Below are 19,376 nucleotides of genomic sequence, written 5' to 3'. Positions count from 1 at the left end.
GACAATGACCCAATACACCTCCAGACTGTGAAAGGGATATTTGAACAAGGAGAGTGATGGACTGCTGCATTAGAGGACCTGGCCTCCATAATCACCTGACCTCAACCCAATTGAGATGGTTTGGGATGAGTTGGACCGCAGTGGTATTTTGGGATTTTATTAGTATCCCCATTAGCTGTTGCAAAAGCAGCAGCTACTCTTCCTGGGGGGCACACAACTTGAAACATGACATAATACAGAACATTAATAGACAAGAACAGAACTACATACATTTTCTTTTAAAGGCACAAGTAGCCTACATTTCAAGGCATACACCAACTATCTAGGTCAAATAGGGGAGAGGCGTTGTGCTGTGAGGTGTTTCTTTGTCTATTTTTTAAAAGCGGGTTTGCTGTTTATTTGAGCAATATTAGATGGAATGGAGTTCCATGCAATAATGGCTCTATATAATACAGTACGTTTTCTTGAATTTGTTCTGGTTTTGGGGACAGTGAAAAGACCCCTGGTGGCATGTCTGGTGGGGTAAGTGTGTGCCAGAGCTTGTGTAAATTGACTATGCAAACAATTTAGGATTTTCAAAAAAAGAGTAGAGAGCTGCCCTGCGGTACACCACACTTTACATGTTTGACATTAGAGAAGCTTCCATTAAAGAATGCCATATTGTGGATTTAGAGCGGAGATTGAAAACTGAGCTGAGGTTCAACAACAGTTCATGGTCAATAATATCAAAGGCAGCACTGAAATCTAACAGTACAGCTCCCACAATCTTCATATTATCATTTGTCAGTGCAGTACATGTTGAGTTTCCTTCTCTATAAGCATGCTGAAAGTCCGTTGTTAGTTTGTTCACAGAGAAATAGCAATGTATTTGGTCAAACACATTTTTTCCCCAACAGTTTGCTAAGAGCTGGCAGCAAGCTTATAGGTCTGCTGTTTGAACAAGTAAAGACCGCTTTACTATTCTTGGGTAGCGGAAATAAAGATATGACAGATATGAGTGACTACCGCTACCATCCTCAGTAGCTTTCCATCTAAGTAGTTAATGCCACAAGGTTTGTCATAACATTCATTTTTTCCCCCACTTCTCCCACACTAACTTTACAAAATTCAAACTTGCAATGCTTTTCTTTCATTATTTGTTTTTTTATGCATGAATATGATGGCTCACTCTTCGTTGTTGGCATTTCCTGCCTAAGTTTGCCCACTTTGCCAAGAAGTAATGATTCAAAATAATTGGCAAAATTAAATGGTTTTGTGATGAATAAGCCATTTTATTCAATGAAAGATGGAGTTGAATTTGTCTTTCTGCCCTTTTTTTCCATTCTTTTTTTAAAAATTCCTTGACTTCATAACAGTTTCTTCTTCTTTTTGAGTTTAGACACATTTCTCAATTTGCAGTAAGTCAACCAGTCAGATGTGCAGCCAGACTTATTAGCCACTCCTTTTGCCCCATCTCATTCAACCATAGGGTTTTTCAATTCCTCATCAATCCATGGAGCCTTAAGTCAGTTTCTTAACAGGTGTGTGTTTATCAATAATTGGAAGAAGCAATTTCATAAACTCATCAAGTGCAGCGTCTGGATGCTACTCGTGAATCACATCAGACCAAAATATATTTTGTAACATCATCCACATAAGTCACAGCTAAATCTGTTATACACTATTTTTAGGCCCAGCTGTTGAAACTTTTGCTTTCCTGGATATAGCCACTATATTGTGATCACTGCATTCAATGGGTACGGATACTTGTTCCTGTAGTGTTTGTAAACATGGAATAGCCTTCCTTTCTCAGAACAATAATAGACTGATGAGCTTCAGAAGAAAGTTACTTGATTCTAGCCATTTTGATCCTGTAATCGAACCCACAAATGCTGATGCTCTAGATAACTCAACTCGTCTAAAGAAGGCCAGTTTTATTGCTTATTTTAATCAGCTCAACAGTTTTCGGCTGTGCTAACATAATTTCAAAATGGTATTCTAATGATCAATTAGCCTATTAAAACTTGGATTAGCAAACACAACGTGCCATAGAAACACAGGGGTGATGGTTGCTGATAATGGGCCTCTGTATGCCTATGTAGATATTCCATTAAATATCATCCGTTTCCAGCTACAATAGTCATTTACAACATTAACAATGTCTACACTGTATTTCTGATCAATTTATTATTTTAATGGACAAAAAATTTGATTTTTCTTTCAAAAACAAGACAGAAGTGACCCTAAACTTTTGAATGGTAGTGTGTATGTATTTTCCCAAAGTATACGGTTTTGATCTGAGAATCCTATCTGGGGAAATGAGAAGCATTTGAGAAGCATCACATCTTCCAGTGGTATACGGCCAATATACCAGGGCTAATAGCAGTAAGGCACCTCAGGGGTTTGTGATATATGGCCAATATACCAGGGCTAAGGGCTGTTCCTATGCATGACGCAACGCAGATACAGCCCTTAGCTGTGGTATATTGGCCATATATCACAAACCCCTGAGGTGCCTTACTGCTATTAGAAACTGGTTACCAACGTAATTAGAGCAGTAAAAATAAATGTTTTGTCGATATACCGCTGCTGTCAGCCAATCAGCATTCAGGGCTCGAACCACCCAGTTGTGTCATTTACATGTTATCGATCGATGGGGTATAATGTGTATGTTATGTGGAATGTGTGTCCTGTGTGTGTTTTTAAGGCTGTCAGAAGAGACCCGAGGAGAGAGACCCAGCCACCATGCCGCTGTTCGGTAAATCCCACAAGAATCCCGCCGACATCGTCCGGACTCTGAAGGAGAACATGGCCATCCTGGTCAAACAAGACAAGAAAACAGATAAGGTGTGATGCATCTTCATAACGAGTCCTTACACCACAAATCCTCACTAAACAAATCCTTACAACACAAGTGCTTATAATAGTCCTCACCACACAAACCAGTACTTCCCTTAGAAAAGGCCCACAAGCAGGTGTTGTGTAACATTGCTGTTGGGGCCTCGGTGTACCTCTTCTATTTGATCCGATCAGTCAGTTGGTGTGGTTATTATTACGGTGTGCCTCTAGCTGACACTTGGCTGTGAAAGTAGCATCGCTGCCTGGCCGTTCCTTCATTGACACCCAGCTGTAAAGGCCCTCTCCACCATGGGACTGTTAGAGAGGGGCTGTCCAGGCAGAACTCCCAGTAACCTGGCTCTGGGCTGGAACTGCTTCAGCTCTAACCAGGCTGCCTCCACACACAGCCAGGCTATAGTGATCTCAATACAGTCCACTCCTGTCATATGCAATGCTGATATCCAGAGAAAGTCAATAGTTATGATTGGGCCTGAGGCTGAGACATAAGTGTCTACAGAGCTGTACAGAGCTGTACCTCCATAAGTAGTCAATTAAATGTCTGCCTCTTGTGGTCAACTCAAGTATAATACCATGGCAGTTTTTTTTGTAAACCACATAACATTATTAGCAGCAATATTGTTAAAGTACATATTGTGCCTGTGTGTCTAACTGGTGTCCCTGTCCCAGGCATCAGAGGAGGTGTCTAAGTGTCTTGTGGCCATGAAGGAGATACTATATGGGACCGGTGACAAGGAGCCTCACACAGAGACGGTGGCCCAGTTGGCCCAGGAGCTCTACAACAGCGGCCTGCTCATCTCCCTGGTGGAAAACCTGCAGGTCATCGACTTTGAGGTGAGACTAAGCCAAAGCCGGACCATCAGGGTCGTGTTCATTAGGCACCAAATGGAAGAAAACAGTCTGAAACAAGGAGGCTTTCCTTTTTAAACGTTTTCCATTGCATGTCCCCAGGGGAAGAAGGACGTGTGTCAGATCTTCAACAACATCCTGCGGAGGCAGATCGGCACCCGCAGCCCCACCGTCGAGTACTTCTGCTCTCACCAAGAGGTGCTGTTTGTGCTGCAAAAAGGGTGACTTTCTCACACACACATACTCACACACTCTCTTCATGTACCACAGCTGACCACAGCCATTGGTATGATACTCAATGACGTCTGCGTGTGTCCCTCTTCCTGCAGTTATGAAACCCCTGGGTCTGCGCTGAACTGTGGCATCATGCTGAGGGAGTGTATCAGACACGAGCCACTGGCCAAGCTGGTTCTCTACTCAGAACACTTCCAGCACTTCTTCAATTACGTAGAGATGGAGACCTTCGACATCGCCTCAGACGCTTTCGCCACCTTCAAGGTCAGATTACACAAGATTTGAAAGCATCTTTGGGTCCTGGAAAAACATTGTATTAATCCCATGTTAATAAGACTAGGATGGGCCGAGATGATATGCTAATCTTTACATTACTGTTGTATCTGTCCATGCCCATTTGTTTGAGAGTTGACAAAATGTATAGATCAGAAATGATTCGATGCAGCAGATGATATGCAATATACAATGTTTGTTTTTGTGTGAATTAAAATGAGCACGTTTCCTCCCCCATTCACAGGACCTGCTCACAAGACACAAGGTGCTGGTAGCTGAATATCTAGAACAGAATTATGATGCCGTAAGTGACATGTTCAACATTCTGCTGCCCTGGGAACATTAAAAAATATATATATAATTAATTGTGAATTTATTTTGAGCCACTTTTGACTGTTGAGATTCAGCCACCCCTCAGCCTGTTCCTTTATATCTTTGCAGATCTTTGACCAGTATGAGAAGTTATTACACTCTGATAACTATGTGACAAAGAGACAGTCATTAAAGGTGTGTTCTATTATTCACATTTTACATGGATTATTTATAGACTAAAACTTTGCATGCTATTATGGTGTTATTATCTCGCTTCATAGTAAACATTTGCATACTCTGGTCTTTGTGTGTGTTTATGTAGTTGTTGGGAGAGCTTCTGTTGGACAGGCATAACTTCACAGTGATGACCCGGTACATCAGCAAGCCTGAGAACCTGAAGCTGATGATGAACCTACTGAGGGACAAGAGCCCTAACATACAATTTGAGGCCTTCCACGTCTTCAAGGTAGGAAACAAAAGCCGTTCCCTGAACCGTTCATATACAAGGTCTGGCAAACTGGCATCAATGTTGGCCCCAAACATTACCATGGCATTACCATTGGGTTCTTACTAGAATGTAATTGCCGATATCAATGTAATGTACAGAGCTGACAGGCTGACCCTTCCACCCAGGTGTTTGTGGCGAACCCCAACAAGACGCAGCCCATCATAGACATCCTGCTGAAGAACCAGCCCAAACTCATCGACTTCCTTAGCAACTTCCAGAAGGACCGCATGGACGACGAGCAATTCAACGACGAGAAGACCTACCTAATCAAACAGATCCGAGACCTAAAGAAGCCCGCCTCTTAAAACCTTACCCCCATTCGTCCCCAAAACCCTTCCCCTTAGCTATGACCTTTACCCTAACCTTTACTTTTTATTGTCGACAAAAATACATTGACAATAATGATTCAATGTCTTAATATCAAAGACATTTTTTTTCTTGGTTCCTTAAAATTTGCTGAGAATAGTTCTTAATCACAGATTTTTTTCCATTGTTTTTACTTTTAAATGAACCCTTTTCTTATTAGTGTGTAGTGTTCCACAACGGGAAGGGGATTTCCTCTCTTGGGGGGAACCAATGCTTAGAGACCTCTAGGTGATTGGCTGAGTGAGCTGTGGAAACCACTGGTCATCACTTTAATTGCGCAAATATTTTTTTGAAAATGTTCTCTTTTCATTGCCACTTGCAGGCACGAGCCAGCTAGATAGTTCTGACTTCTTTCTCTACTAATCTCACCACAGTACAACTGAAGTATCCAGAATCATAGGAATTGCTATTTTTCTATTAGAGGATCGAAATGGTATTCTCAAATGTTCCATAGAACTCCTCTTCAGACTCACATTCCCTGCTAGTCTTACTCCTGTGGTTGTACTTCCACTATTTACACTTAAGTTATGTTTCAACGCTGTAGTAGGTCCTCTGACATGACAACTCTATATTTGATCTTACAAGGAACATATAAGATGTCTAGTGATCAGCAGGGCCATTCTACTGCTAACCTTCGTATAGAATATGACTTATCAATAGTTTTGATAATTGATTCTCCATGGATGGCTGGTAGCACTTTCTATATCATTCAGCGCTAAAAGAACGATTCCTTTTTGGTTTATTTTAAGCTGATGAAGTAGAATCCTGTTGAACAGGAAACTCTTGATGATTAAAAAAAGTTTGTCTTGTGTATAAAAGCTGGTTTTAACCCATAAGTGAGTGCCATTGCAGGTGACAGAAAAATCCAGATTTTTTTCTGTAGGAAAGTGATTTCTTTAGCTTGTTTTCTTATTTAGATGGTGGAGGGGGATGGTTGGAACACATTAACAGTAGGGGTACATAGGTGCCTTTTGTTTTCCCTTTTTTTTGTATTTTAAATACTTTTTTCTGGGCGGAGCTTAATTCTTATTTAGAAAAATATGGTCTGTTTGAATATATTAGTCATGATTAAGCAATGAACCCTGAACTCACTATATTTGAGTTGTGCAGTTGAAAGAATATTTTACTTTAAAAGAACTTGTTGCAGTTCATTGATCACATCATGGAACCAGGAGGCCAAAACTCAGGACTGATTGTCCAGGAAAGTTAACATACCAGTAAACTGGATATGGTAGAAGCATCTTGATCTGATTTTTTTTTTACATGTAGCTTGTTTTGGGGGAAGTCTAAATTAAATAACCTCAGACAAATTGAGCCAATGCATATTTTAATTGTGGTGGTTGAGCTTAAGTTACGATCACATCTAAATTGAAAATATGAACTAATATGGCTCTTCAATGTAATATTGAATAATAAATGTGATGGGCACCATGCCATGGGACAAGTGATTGTTCTTTAAATTGACAAATACTTTTTAATAAAATAAAAAACATTTCTAGATTGGACTTGACACACAAGGGATAGTGTCCTCAATGCCCTTGTCGTTTTGGTGAAACTCAGTCATTCTGGCCCTGTTCTATATCTAACATGCAATCTTGATGTTGACCACATTTCTAGACCAGTGTAGACAATAATTAATTGTGAACAGATCTTCCTGACCACCTCGAGGTAGCCAGGGACAAATTGATTGGTTCGATGAAAGTTCCGTGGGCAGAGCTTAGTGACATGTCAGTGGGTGGAGTTTACAAGTAAAGACAAGTGTTTCAGGGAGGTGGACTGCTTGTGGGAGGGTGTTAAACAGGTTGTATCCCAATGCAGCTTTTGTTTTCCAAACTACTTAATGTTATTTGACATTCTAAAATGACAAAAGGAATGAACAGCTTTATAAAATGTACAAAAACAATAATGGTGCCCTCCCTGCTGGTGCTGTGGGCTAGGACCACAAGGTCACAGGTTCAAGTCTTGCCATGCCAATGACCTTTCTCAAAAGTTATATTTTGAACCCTAGTCCCTCCCTGTATTCAAATGATGAGATTCCCAATGTTAAGACTTATTGATCCCTTGAATCAATGATTTTAGAAGGACTATTAATGGTTTGACAATCCAGATCTGTTTACACTTGTAAAATAAAGATACAATTAGTCCTCGATGGCCTCTGGAGGTAGCCAGGAAGAATCACCATCAATAATTGTAATATTCTACACAGGTCCAGAAATGGTCACAATCAGAATATGGACAAGATCAAGACACAGGACCCATGTTAACACCAGGTATAAACGGGGCTTCGAATGGCAAACTGATGTTGGATTAAAATGATAAACAAGAGACTTAAAAGATTCAGGCTGTATCAGTAGGAACTTACACCTGAGCCAAAACAGGTTTACTTAACATACTGTACTAAAGTAATATTGACCCTTTTCAACCATGGAATTATTTTTAAATCCCATTGATACTACTGTACCACAACACAAATAAAATAAATGCATACATAGTTTTCCTGGTTTGTCATTTTATATTTTTTGTTGTTAGATGTTATTGTTATCAGTTAAAAGCAGTTTGGCAAAACAGGATGAAACAATTCAAGGATGTAGGAGCCAACCATGAAACAAAAAAAGACAAAGCACAGTTGCACAGGTCTAGGAGTTAGTATCCTTTAAGGCAAAGTGGAATATAGTGGTGGTAGCCTACACTGGCTGGAATGTGACTTAGATTCTTCAAGTCTGGAAGAACTATAGTAAACTTAAAGCTACAATCAACAATAGCCTTCATACAACTTTCATTGTAAACTCTTCAGACAAACAATTAGGAAACACGCGTTTACAGTTCACTTATACATACAAGCTTGGCAATTAAAAAAAATCTACCTAGTTTCCTTTGAATATACAGTCAGTCCTTTAAAATCCCCTTGAGTTTACTCCTTGAAACTGTCCATTACAGGGGAGTATAAAGAGGCCTTTGAATTTCCAACATTGTTAACCTGTTGAGTGTAGGAGGCAGTATTTTGATGTTTGGATGAAAAACGTACCCAAATGAAACTGCCTATTCCCAGGCCCAGAATATGCATATAATTGTCAGATTAGGATAAACACTCAAGTTTCCAAAACTGTCTAAATATTGTCTGAGTATCACAGAACTGATATTGCAGGCGAAAACCTGAGGAAAATCCAACAAGGAAGTGCCGAAGAGAAACAAATCTCCCAGTTCCATTGCATGCCTTCCCTCCATTTGAAGGGATATCAACCAGATTTTTTTCCCTATGGCTTCCACATGGTGTGAACAGTCTTTATACATAATTTTTCAGAATAAAAGCCTGAAACTATCGAGAAGGATCACATCGCATCAGTGGATGGCTTGGAGCAGACTTTCTCTCTCTCTTATTGAAAAAGCTATGATCCGGTTGTAAAAACAATGCTTGATTATAAAAAACGTTTGACATGTTTCTACGAACTTTACGGATACTATTTGGAATTTGTCTGCCCCATCGTGACCGCTCGAGCCTGTGGATTTCTGAACATAACGCACCAACCAAATGGAGGTATTTTGGATATAAAAAAATCTTTATGGAACAAAAGGAGCATTTATTGTGTAACTGGGAGTCTCGTGAGTGCAAACATCCGAAGATCAAAGGTAAGCGATTAATTTTATTGCTTTTGTGACCAATCTACTTTGCTGCTAGCTGTTTGTAATGTTTTGTCTGCTCAGAGAGAGATGTCCTTACATAAATGCTTGGATAGCTTTTGCCGTAAAGCTTTTTGAAATCTGACATGCCAGGTGGATTAACAGCAATCTAAGCTGTGTTTTGCTATATTACACTTGTGATTTCATGAAAATTAAATATTTTTAGTAATTTAATTTGAATTTGGCGCTCTGCAATTGAGCGGATGTTGACGAAAATGATCCCGCTAACGGGATGGGTGCGCCAAGAAGTTAAAATGCATCCTTCCTTGAATCACTGATCAATATGCGATTGGATAAATTAAACGTTTCCAATGCCAACAAGAGCCTGGGGACCATAGCCTGGTGAAACCAGACTGAAAGCTACAGGTACAATTGTTCAACAAACAGGAGAAAGGTCTGGATTTGTTGCTGACCGTAACCTCTTATTGGATTGAAGGGCCTGTTCAGGCTGTCTCCCATGCTTCCCCACACATCCATCTGTAATCATAACAAGACATGGTCAGAGGTGGGACACATTGCAGAGTCAAATCAGAGACGGTCAGAAGGGCTGATCTATCATCAGTATTGTGGTGATTAGGTGGCGGCATGCACATTACATTTGTGCGAATGGCAATATAAATTCAACAAAAAAAGAAAACATCCTCCCACTGTCAACTGCGTTTATTTTCAGCAAACTTAACATGTGTAAATATTTGTATGAACATAAGATTCAACAACAGACATAGACTGAACAAGTTCCACAGACATGTGACTAACAAATGGAATAATGTGTCCCTGTTAGTGTCTTAATGACCGTTCCACGGGTGAATGTTCATTAATTGAACAAGCATGGGAAACAGTCTTTAAACCCTTTACAATGAAGATCTGTGAAGTTATTTGGATTTTTACGAATTATCTTTGAAAGACAGGGTCCTGAAAAAGGGACTTTACTTTTTTTGCTGAATTTAGTAGAGAAGGAGAAGACATGACTCTACAAAGTGACAAATGTCATGCTAACTAAATGGTACAGAGAAGGACAACTCACTGGCTAGATGAAGACCAGCATGTTCAGCGACTCTCCTGGCTAGAGAGGACTTCTGCCACTGTGACGAAAACATGTAAACACACTAAAAAAAATTGCATCTGTAGAAAGCACTATAATAAGTATACCTCAGTAGCCTAACGAGGAAAACACAAGGATAGGTAAAAGCTGAAAGGAAAGCATCTACGAGGAATCCATCCAGTTTTTTCCCTCATCAGTACAGATGAAGAAAATGGCAGGAATAGACTATTGAGATGCTGCTACACCCATAGAAAAAATATTCAGTCAATCAATGTAGGTACTCACAATGAACTTAAGGACTCCTTGGAGGCCCTGGAATCTGAGGTAGGAGATGTCTCCCTTGTCTTTGCCACTGTCCAGGTCAGTGGTGTAGATCTGCTTGATCCCAGCTCCTCGGATCAGAGGGACACACTCATCACACGGACACTTAGTCACAAACAGCATGGTGTTCCCCTTCTCGCGGATCTCGTCACTCCTAGAAACGACAGTCAATCACATTTATTTACGTCATAAATCCTCAGGCCCAGCTACTAATTCCTGCCCCCTGGTCCGACTTCTCGGATGTACCTCCTTGCTTCCTCTCCTTGCATCCTCTCTGCCATCTTCGCTGACCTGTAAGGACTGGACAGGTCGAGAGCAAATATACCCATGTACACATTCCCTGTATTTCCTTCATCTACAGATGTAGGATCTTAATTTGATCACCCTGTTGCAGAAAAACTTTCCTGCAATGCAAGAAATGTAAAATGTGTAGTGTATTTGAGGTTTAAAAAGGCTTCTGAAGTTTGCCAATTCCATTTTAAAAATGTCAATACCTTACGAAAAATGTATCAAAACCTACAAAAATGTCCATTAATTATAATCCACATTTCCTGTTGCTGCAATTAAGCTCCTAAATCTGTACACTGTCCTCTCATATCAGTGGAGATGAAGGGTGGATATAAGGAGAGGAAGTCACTCAGGAGTATTGAGATGGAGCCCATGTCTTCCCTCTCCTCCTGACCTGAAGGTGAGTGCGTTCTGCTCAGCGTGGATGATGTAGCGGTACTTCCTCCTCTGGCGGTCCTGCTGTTTGGTGTCCATCTGGGGGTACTGTCCGTACTCTGAGCCCACTGGGTAGGCGTTGTACCCACAACCCACCAGGTACAGCCGCCCCGTGCCATCACAACCACCCTAAAACCGATGAGCACAGAACACAGGGAATGTGTTAATTCACATTGAAATCTTTGTTACCAGCCTTTCCACTTTATTTTTGCCATTATATTACAGAGAATATATATATATAATATTAATGTATAGTTATGAGCTTAGAAAATACAATAATGGTTTACTCACTGATTTCCCTTCTGCCCAAATGACAGCACCAACCCCAACCTTAGGGTCCTCTGGAATAGCAACAAACAAGTAACAGTCAGACACGTTCCATCTGTTTAAACCTTCAGACAGGTTGAACCACCCATCACAGCTTGTCCTGTTAGCCTTAAAACATGAACAAATAATATAACCCTTTCAAGAAATAAAAATGTTCATTTCTTGAGTGATCGGCTGACCAACCAATCAGAGAACTCCTTTTCATAGCTGCTGTCGCTAACCACTAATGAAACTAGAATGTCTTTTGGGATACTTTCTGTTCATCGGACACCCGATACCCCCCCCACATCTCTCCAACAAATGTGCAGTCAACCATGGGAAGTTATATCATAACAATAGTCTCGTCATTACAATAGTCTTCTCTCCTGCAATTTTTATTTTTTATTACTTGGAACTCCTTTATGTGATTCCCCACAAAATGTGGTGACATGTCACCTTTACAAAATGACTTCCTAGTTTGAATGAGTAATCTGGCTAGTATATAGACTACTAAACAGATATTTCAGATACCTGTTCTGTAGGCCAACAGTCTGGCCTGTACGATGCAGTGTCTGGCAATCTCCTGGGACACCACCTGAGGCTGGGGCTGCTCTGAGGTTGCAGGCTGGGAGTCCTTCCTGTGGAAGCCATGCTGGAGAAGAGGCACACTAGCAGATACTGAGGCCAGAACCCCCACCAGCTCCCTCATGTTCTGACGCAGGTTGGAGAAGTACTGCTCCGTGCAGAAGTTCTCCAGACCTGTAGCAAGACAGTGTCAAATCCTCATCTATAAACAGTATGTTTACCATTCATTTAAAAGGATTTACACAGCAGATGGCGTGGCACGTGGCCTCTTGAGCAAAGGAGATCCTCAAACCTACCCATCTTGAGTTAGCCAATATAGCCCAAATACAGCTAGCCGGTGAACAAAAGCTAGCTAACAAGTATGGTTGAATGATTGTACTACGGACGTATTTTGGTGAGAATGTCACGGTGGCACTGTCCGTGTGGGATTAGGAACTCTTCAGAGAAAGTGTCCAGGTTCCGTCTCCTCTGCTTCCTGTAGAAGTCCCCAGCGTCCAATTCGGGGTCGTCTCCCGACACCCTCTCCATGAAGTCACACCCCCTGGAGGTCTCCTCCACAAACTGCTGCAGGCAAGGGGCCAGGGACTGCACCACCACACTGATGTGGGGCCGGCTGTTGGACTTCATCTTCTCGGACGCAATGGCATCCCGCATGGCCTCCTGGGAAATGGAGTCCGTCCCATTAGGCCTGACCGCTAGCAGACTCATCTCAGGGTCACCAGGCCAGAAGGAGATGCGGCTCACCCCAGCTGGAGATGACAGACAAGAGACAAGACTTTACAAGTGATCTCTGTGTGTGTGTGTGTGTTATATCTCTCCTCACCATTGATAAGCATCTTGAGGCAGGTAGCGCAGGGTCTCCTAGAGAAGTAGAGGTCTGAGGCAGCCAGCTGGGCCCGTGTCTGATCACAGCTACCTGCCCCACGTGGAGCTCTGGACCAGAGCAGTGGAGATCCACCACCCTCTGGTCCCGAACCACCACCAGGCCTGTACCCCTCGTCTGACACACATAAACATACAGGAGATAGGTGATGATGCATATCATATAATTGATGATGCTCAATATGGTAATTTATTGCATGTTATCTATAAAAATTAAAATTAAAATTGACACATAAACCTGATAGGTGCAGTGAAATGTGTTGTTTTACAGGGTCAAACATAGTAGTACAGCGCCCCTGGAGAAAATTAGGGTTAAGTGCCTTGCTCAAGGGCACATCAACTGATTATTCACCTTGTTGGCTCAGGTATTCAAACTAGCGACCTTGCGGTTACTGGCCCAACGTTCTAACAACAATATGTAATGGCCGCTACACAGTGCATTCGGAAAGTATTAAGACCCCTTGACTTTTTCCACATCACAGCCTTATTCTAAAATGGATTTTTAAATAAATGTTCTTCATCAATCTACACACAATACCCCATGATGACAAAGCAAAAGCAGGTTTTTAGAAATGTTTGCAAATTTATTAAAAATAAAAAACTGAAATATCACATTTACATAAGTTCAGACCTTTGTAGAAGCACCTTTGACAGCAATTACAGCCTCAGGTCTTCTTGGGTATGACGCTACAAGCTTGGCACACCTGTATTTGGGGAGTTTCTCACATTCTTCTCTGCAGATCAACTGTTCACTGTAGGGATGCTTTGCATTCAGGCCAAAGAATTCAGTCTTGGTTTTATCAGAACAGACAATCTTGTTTCTCATGGTCTGAGAGTCCTTTAGGTGCCTTTCGGCAAACTCCATTGGGCTGTCATGTGCCTTTTACTGAGGAGTGGCTTCCGCCTGGCCACTCTACCATAAAGGCCTGATTGATGGAGTGCTGATGAGATGGTGATGAGATGGTTGTCCTTCTGGAAGGTTCTCGCATCTCCACAGAGGAACTCTGGAGCTCTGCCAGAGTGACCATCGGGTTCTTGATCACCTCCCTGGCCAATGCCCTTATACCCCAATTGCTCAGTTTGGCCGAGCGGCCAGCTCTAGGAAGAGTCTTGGTGATTCCAAACTTCTTCCATTTAAGAATGGGGTGGCAGGTTAGAGCGTTGGACTAGTAACCGAAAGGTCACAAGATCGAATCCAGCTGACAAATTAAAAAAATGTCATTCTGCCCCTGAACAGGCAGTTAACCCACTATTCATTTAACACACAGTTAACACACTTATTCATTGAGAATTAGAATTTGTTCTTAACTGACTTGCCTAGTTAAATAAAGGTAATCTATATATATATTAAAGAATGATGGAGGCCACTGTGTTCTTGGGGACCTTTAATGCTGCAGAAATGTTTTGGTACCCTTCCACAGATCTGTGCCTCGACACAATCCTGTCTCTGAGCTCTATGGACAATTCCTTTGACCTCATGTCTTGGTTTTTGCTCTGACATGCACAGTCAACTGTGGGACCTTATATAGACAGGTGTGTACTTTTCCAAATCATGTCCAATCAATTGAATTTACCACAGATAAATTCCAATCAAGTTGTAGAAACATCTCAAGGATGATCAATGGAAACAGGATGCACCTGAGCTCAATTTCAAGTCTCATAGCAAAGGGTCTGAATACTTATGTAAATCAGGCATGTTTTTTTTTTTTTATACATTCGCAAAAATTCTTAGCCTGTTTTCACTTTGTTATTATGGGGTATTGTGTTTTTTTTTGGGTTTTTTTCTTCACCTTTATTAAACCAGGTAGGCTAATTGAGAACAAGTTCTCATTTGCAACTGCGACCTGGCCAAGATAAAGCATAGCAGTGTGAACAGACAACACAGAGTTACACAGACGTGTGTGTAGATTGATGAGGGGGAAAGGCTGTAACAACAAAATGTGGAAAAGGGGAAGGGGTCTAAATACATTCTGAATGCAATGTAGGTCAAACTTACAAAGTCATTCTGGTTTATGTCTTCTGGTTCCTCCTTGGGGAAAAGTTCCATCCATAAAATCAGCAGGGTGAAGAGGTTAAACTTGGACAGCCTGGGTCCATGACCTAAAAACACACCATAGAAAAACAGGATTACAAACAGGAAAGGCAAGTGCGTTTTTTGTCCACTAGATCTTTGCTGCTCCTTGAGCACAAAGAAATTATTTAGGTTAAAGCAAACATTGGGCAGACATTTGCTGAATGTGAAACTGTTGGCCAGTACATTTCTCTTCAAAACATGTACGTGACTCTGGCATTCATAGGGGAGAACAACCAAACGGATGCTTGATCCAGCAACCCTACTATTACAGAGCAAGCCCAGCTTACCTGTCCGGTGCCATTAAGCTCAAGACCTTTTTGCAGAACCAATCACATGATCCTTTGAACGTCACTACCCGAAACCGCTACCATTTAAGTTTCAACTTCAATGGGGTGACAAAATGGTTATAAAAAAAATAGGACCGGTTGTACTATTTAATGGTTTTGATGACTAATTTCAGAGATTCTGACATAGATAAATATGTAGTATATTTAATTCAACTGCTAATAATACTAGGTAAATTTCATATTCACAAATGGTCTAGTTCAAAACCTAACTTTTTTCACTTTATAAATTAGTTTAAACATCATGGCACTACTTTAACTAAAATGAAAAACAATATGAATTTGTTTGTTTAGGATTCCTGGCAATGTAAATAGTTTGTTTGTATGCTTGTTTGCATGTGACTATTCCTTTTGTTTGTTGACATTTGTTAATAAAAAAAAAAAAATCTTAAATGGGGTGACGTCAGACAGTTGATGATTACGTTTGAACGTTTCTCGACAGTTACTAGGTAGGCTACAGACGTGTGGGTTCAAACTAATAAAAGCCTTGACGGTGACACAATTACGTCTTTATTTGTAGTATGCCTCAAAGCTCATTATTCCGTGTGAGTAGCAATATTATATCGAACAGTAAAAACATACGCAGCATTCTCTGTCAAGCTGTCAACGCAGTAGTCTCACCTTGTACTTTGGTGTCGGTTTGTGTGCTGGCTTCCCTTACATCGCGATATTCTTTACAGTTGCATGAAGCGGCACAGGTTGGTTTCAAATATTGGTTCGACTGTACAGTACCCGTCGTTGCCATTCAATCAATTGAATGTAAAATGTAGCAAACGTCACCAATCAAGGCAAATACGTATGATGATTTGATGTTGTTGGTTTCTGAACAGCGAAGCTCGGCTTCTTCCTATATGTTCTGACGTAGAACAAACAGGCGGAGCTTATCTTTCACCCAACACCCAGAACTATCAGTTTGTTGTAAATATTCTGCATTCTTGGTTGCAATTAAAAAACAATTGTCAGATCTGCATTCCATTATTATGTCATTTCATTCATGACGTGATAATCTTAAGCAATACGACCCGTGGAGGCGTGGTATATGGCTAATATACCACCGCTAAGGGCTGTTCTTAGGCACAACGAAATGCCTGGACACAGCCCTTAGCCATGGTACATTGGCCATACATCACAAACCCCTGAGATGCCTTATTGCTATTATAAACTGGTTACCAACGTAATTAAAGCAGTAAAAATAAATGTTTTGTCATACCCGTGGTATAGGGTATGATATACCATGGCTGTCAGCCAATCAGCATTCAGGGCTTGACCCTCCCAGTTTATAATAAAGAATGGTATTCATTAGGCTACTGTCTCGAGGATTAGAGAATGTGATGGCCTCTAGATGGCAGCATAAGGACATGTTTGTAATTATCTGTCATTGCTCATATGAATGTTCAAATCAAAAATATATGAAGTCATTTCTAATGCATCATACAGCATTGTATACAATAATGTAGTTTTGTTTATTTCAAAGTGGTTGCATCTCATAACTTGCAAGTCAATAAACATGTTGAATTGTGGCACCAATAGCAACTGTTTCCATCCTAAATAATTGTACATTTTTCAAAATAAATGTAATTGCAAAAATAAACATAAGCAACAAATTATTTCTGAAAAAATAATAATCTAAGAATACAATGCGTTGAATTTCAATTTCAGTACTCGCTTCAAAGTAAATTAAAATGTAATGAACGTTAAACCATTAAAACATTCTCATCTGGATCTTCACAACTAGCTAACTAGCTAACCGCAACCCCAGATGATTACTCCTGGCTAGCGTATCCATCCACTGAGCTTGAAGCTAGCCCGGCCAGAGCTCCTGTGCTACCACCGAAGCATACTCCTGGGCTACAATATCAGGACCCACGACCGGTCTATCGATGTCACCGCATGAAGAGGCATAAACAGACTCAACCCCTTGCTATCTGCTTGTTTGCTAATTCGGCCTGCTAACTGCTAGCTTGCTCAGTCCCTGTCTGCTAACTGCTAGCTTGTTTAGCCCCGGCCTACTAACTGTTAGCTTGTTAGCACAGGCCTGCTAACTGTCTGAATCGCCACGTCCCCAGCCAGCCCAACCACTCACTGGACCCATATTTACTTTCAATCCCTTTTCGATTTTTAATTCGATTATACCTCCCGGTAACCTGCCTCACCCAATGCGATACGGAATCTGCTGTTATTTTTAATTTTTAGAACACATTCAAGAACCTCCAGAAGCTAACTAGCTACAAGCTATTTAGCCATGGTTAGCCACAGCTAGCAGCTTTACCTTCTGCTTCCCTGCCCCATCCACCGCTGCCCCCTGGACACTGATCACCTGGCTACATAGCTGATGCATGCTGGACTGTCCATTAATCACGGTACTCCATTCCGCTTGTTTATGTTTTATCTGACGGCCCCAGCCGCACTCAGTCTCTGTGTGTAGTTAATCCGACCCTCCCTGCCTAGTCAACGCCATTTTACCTGCTGTTGTTGTGCTAGCTGATTAGCTGTTGTTGTCTCACCTACTGTTTTAGCTAGCTCTCCCAATTCAACACCTGTGATTACTGTATGCTTCCCTATATGTCTCTCTCAAATGTCAATATGCCTTGTATACTGTTGTTCAGGTTAGTTATCATTGTTTTAGTTTACAATGAAGCCCCTAGTTCCACTCCTCATACCCCTGGCACCCCCTTTGTCCCACCTCCCACACATGCGGTGACCTCACTCATTACAACCAGCATGTCCAGAGATGTAACCTCTCTCATCATCACCCAGTGCCTGGGCTTACCTCCGCTGTACCCGCACCCCACCATACCCCTGTCTGCGCATTATGCCCTGAATATATTCTACCACACCCAGAAATCTGCCCCTTTTATTCTCTGTCCCCACCGTTCTAGGCGACCAGTTTTGATAGCCTTTAGCCGCACCCTCATACTACTCCTCCTCTGTTCCGCGGGTGATGTGGAGGTAAACCCAGGCCCTGCATGTCCCCAGGCACCCTCATTTGTTGACTTCTGTGATTCCTTGCCGTGTCTGAATCCTGGCTCAGGAAGGCCACCAAAAATTCTGAGATTTCCATACCCAACTATAACATTTTTCGTCAAGATAGAACTGCCAAAGGGGGAGGAGTTGCAGTCTACTGCCGAGAGAGCCTGCAAAGTAATGTCATACTTTCCAGGTCCATACCCAAACAGTTCGAACTACTAATCTTAAAAATGACTCTCTCCAGAAATAAGTCTCTCACTGTTGCCGCCTGCTACCAACCTCCCTCAGCTCCCAGCTGTGCCCTGGACACCATTTGTGAACTGATCGCCCCCCCCCTCTAGCTTCAGAGTTTGTTCTGTTAGGTGACCTAAACTGGGATTTGCTTAACACCCCAGCAGTCCTACAATCTAAGCTAGATGCCATCAATCTCACACAAATCATCAAGGAACCCACCAGATACAACCCTAAATCTCTAAACAAGGGCACCCTCATAGACGTCATCCTGACCAACTGGCCCTCCAAATACACCTCCGCCGTCTTCAACCAGGATCTCAGCGATCACTGCCTCATTGCCTGTATCCGCTACGGAGCCGCAGTTAAACGACCACCCCTCATCACTGTCAAACGCTCCCTAAAACACTTCTGTGAGCAGGCCTTTCTAATCGACATTGACCTCATCCCGTCAGTTGAGGATGCCTGGTTATTCTTTAAAAGTAACTTCCTCACCATTTTAGATAAGCATGCTCCGTTCAAAAAATGCAGAACTAAGAACAGATATAGCCCTTGGTTCACTCCAGACCTGACTGCCCTCGACCAGCACAAAAACATCCTGTGGCGGACTGCAATAGCATCGAATAGTCCCCGTGATATGCAACTGTTCAGGGAAGTCAGGAACCAATACACTCAGTCAGTCAGGAAAGCTAAGGCCAGTTTCTTCAGGCAGAAATTTGCATCCTGTAGCTCCAACTCCAAAAAGTTCTGGGACACTGTGAAGTCCATGGAGAACAAGAGCACCTCCTCCCAGCTGCCCACTGCACTGAGGCAAGGTAACACGGTCACCACCGATAAATCCATGAT

General features: G+C 41.7%; 1 protein-coding gene and 1 pseudogene across 1 annotated transcript; one reads left to right on the top strand and one right to left on the bottom strand.

Annotated features, from left to right (window-relative positions):
* Positions 1–2,710: 2,710 nt before the first annotated feature.
* On the top strand, positions 2,711–7,871 carry LOC135543364 (calcium-binding protein 39-like). The gene is made up of 8 exons (XM_064970561.1): positions 2,711–2,826; positions 3,505–3,669; positions 3,787–3,905; positions 4,014–4,182; positions 4,436–4,495; positions 4,633–4,698; positions 4,826–4,969; positions 5,137–7,871. Exons 1-8 carry the CDS (start codon positions 2,725–2,727, stop codon positions 5,314–5,316), a joined length of 1,005 nt encoding a protein of 334 aa, XP_064826633.1. The 5' UTR covers positions 2,711–2,724; the 3' UTR covers positions 5,317–7,871.
* A 143-nt stretch (positions 7,872–8,014) lies between these two features.
* LOC135543363 (cytidine and dCMP deaminase domain-containing protein 1-like) lies at positions 8,015–16,211 on the bottom strand (annotated as a pseudogene).
* Between the last annotated feature and the right edge of the window lie 3,165 nt (positions 16,212–19,376).

The sequence above is a fragment of the Oncorhynchus masou genome, chromosome 7 (assembly GCF_036934945.1).
Source record: "Oncorhynchus masou masou isolate Uvic2021 chromosome 7, UVic_Omas_1.1, whole genome shotgun sequence".
In the NCBI taxonomy this organism is placed as follows: domain Eukaryota; kingdom Metazoa; phylum Chordata; class Actinopteri; order Salmoniformes; family Salmonidae; genus Oncorhynchus; species Oncorhynchus masou.
The sequence above is the reverse complement of the archived record's forward strand: the minus strand, read 5'-3'. Positions and strand labels throughout refer to the sequence as shown.

Excerpts from the sequence above, each read along its gene's own strand:
- LOC135543364 (XM_064970561.1), top strand. The coding sequence starts at position 2,725 with ATGCCGCTGTTCGGTAAATCCCACAAGAATCCCGCCGACATCGTCCGG. Across the intron at positions 4,496-4,632 it reads TAGAACAGAATTATGATGCC|ATCTTTGACCAGTATGAGAA; the intron begins GTAAGTGACATG and ends ATATCTTTGCAG. Across the intron at positions 4,970-5,136 it reads AGGCCTTCCACGTCTTCAAG|GTGTTTGTGGCGAACCCCAA; the intron begins GTAGGAAACAAA and ends CCTTCCACCCAG.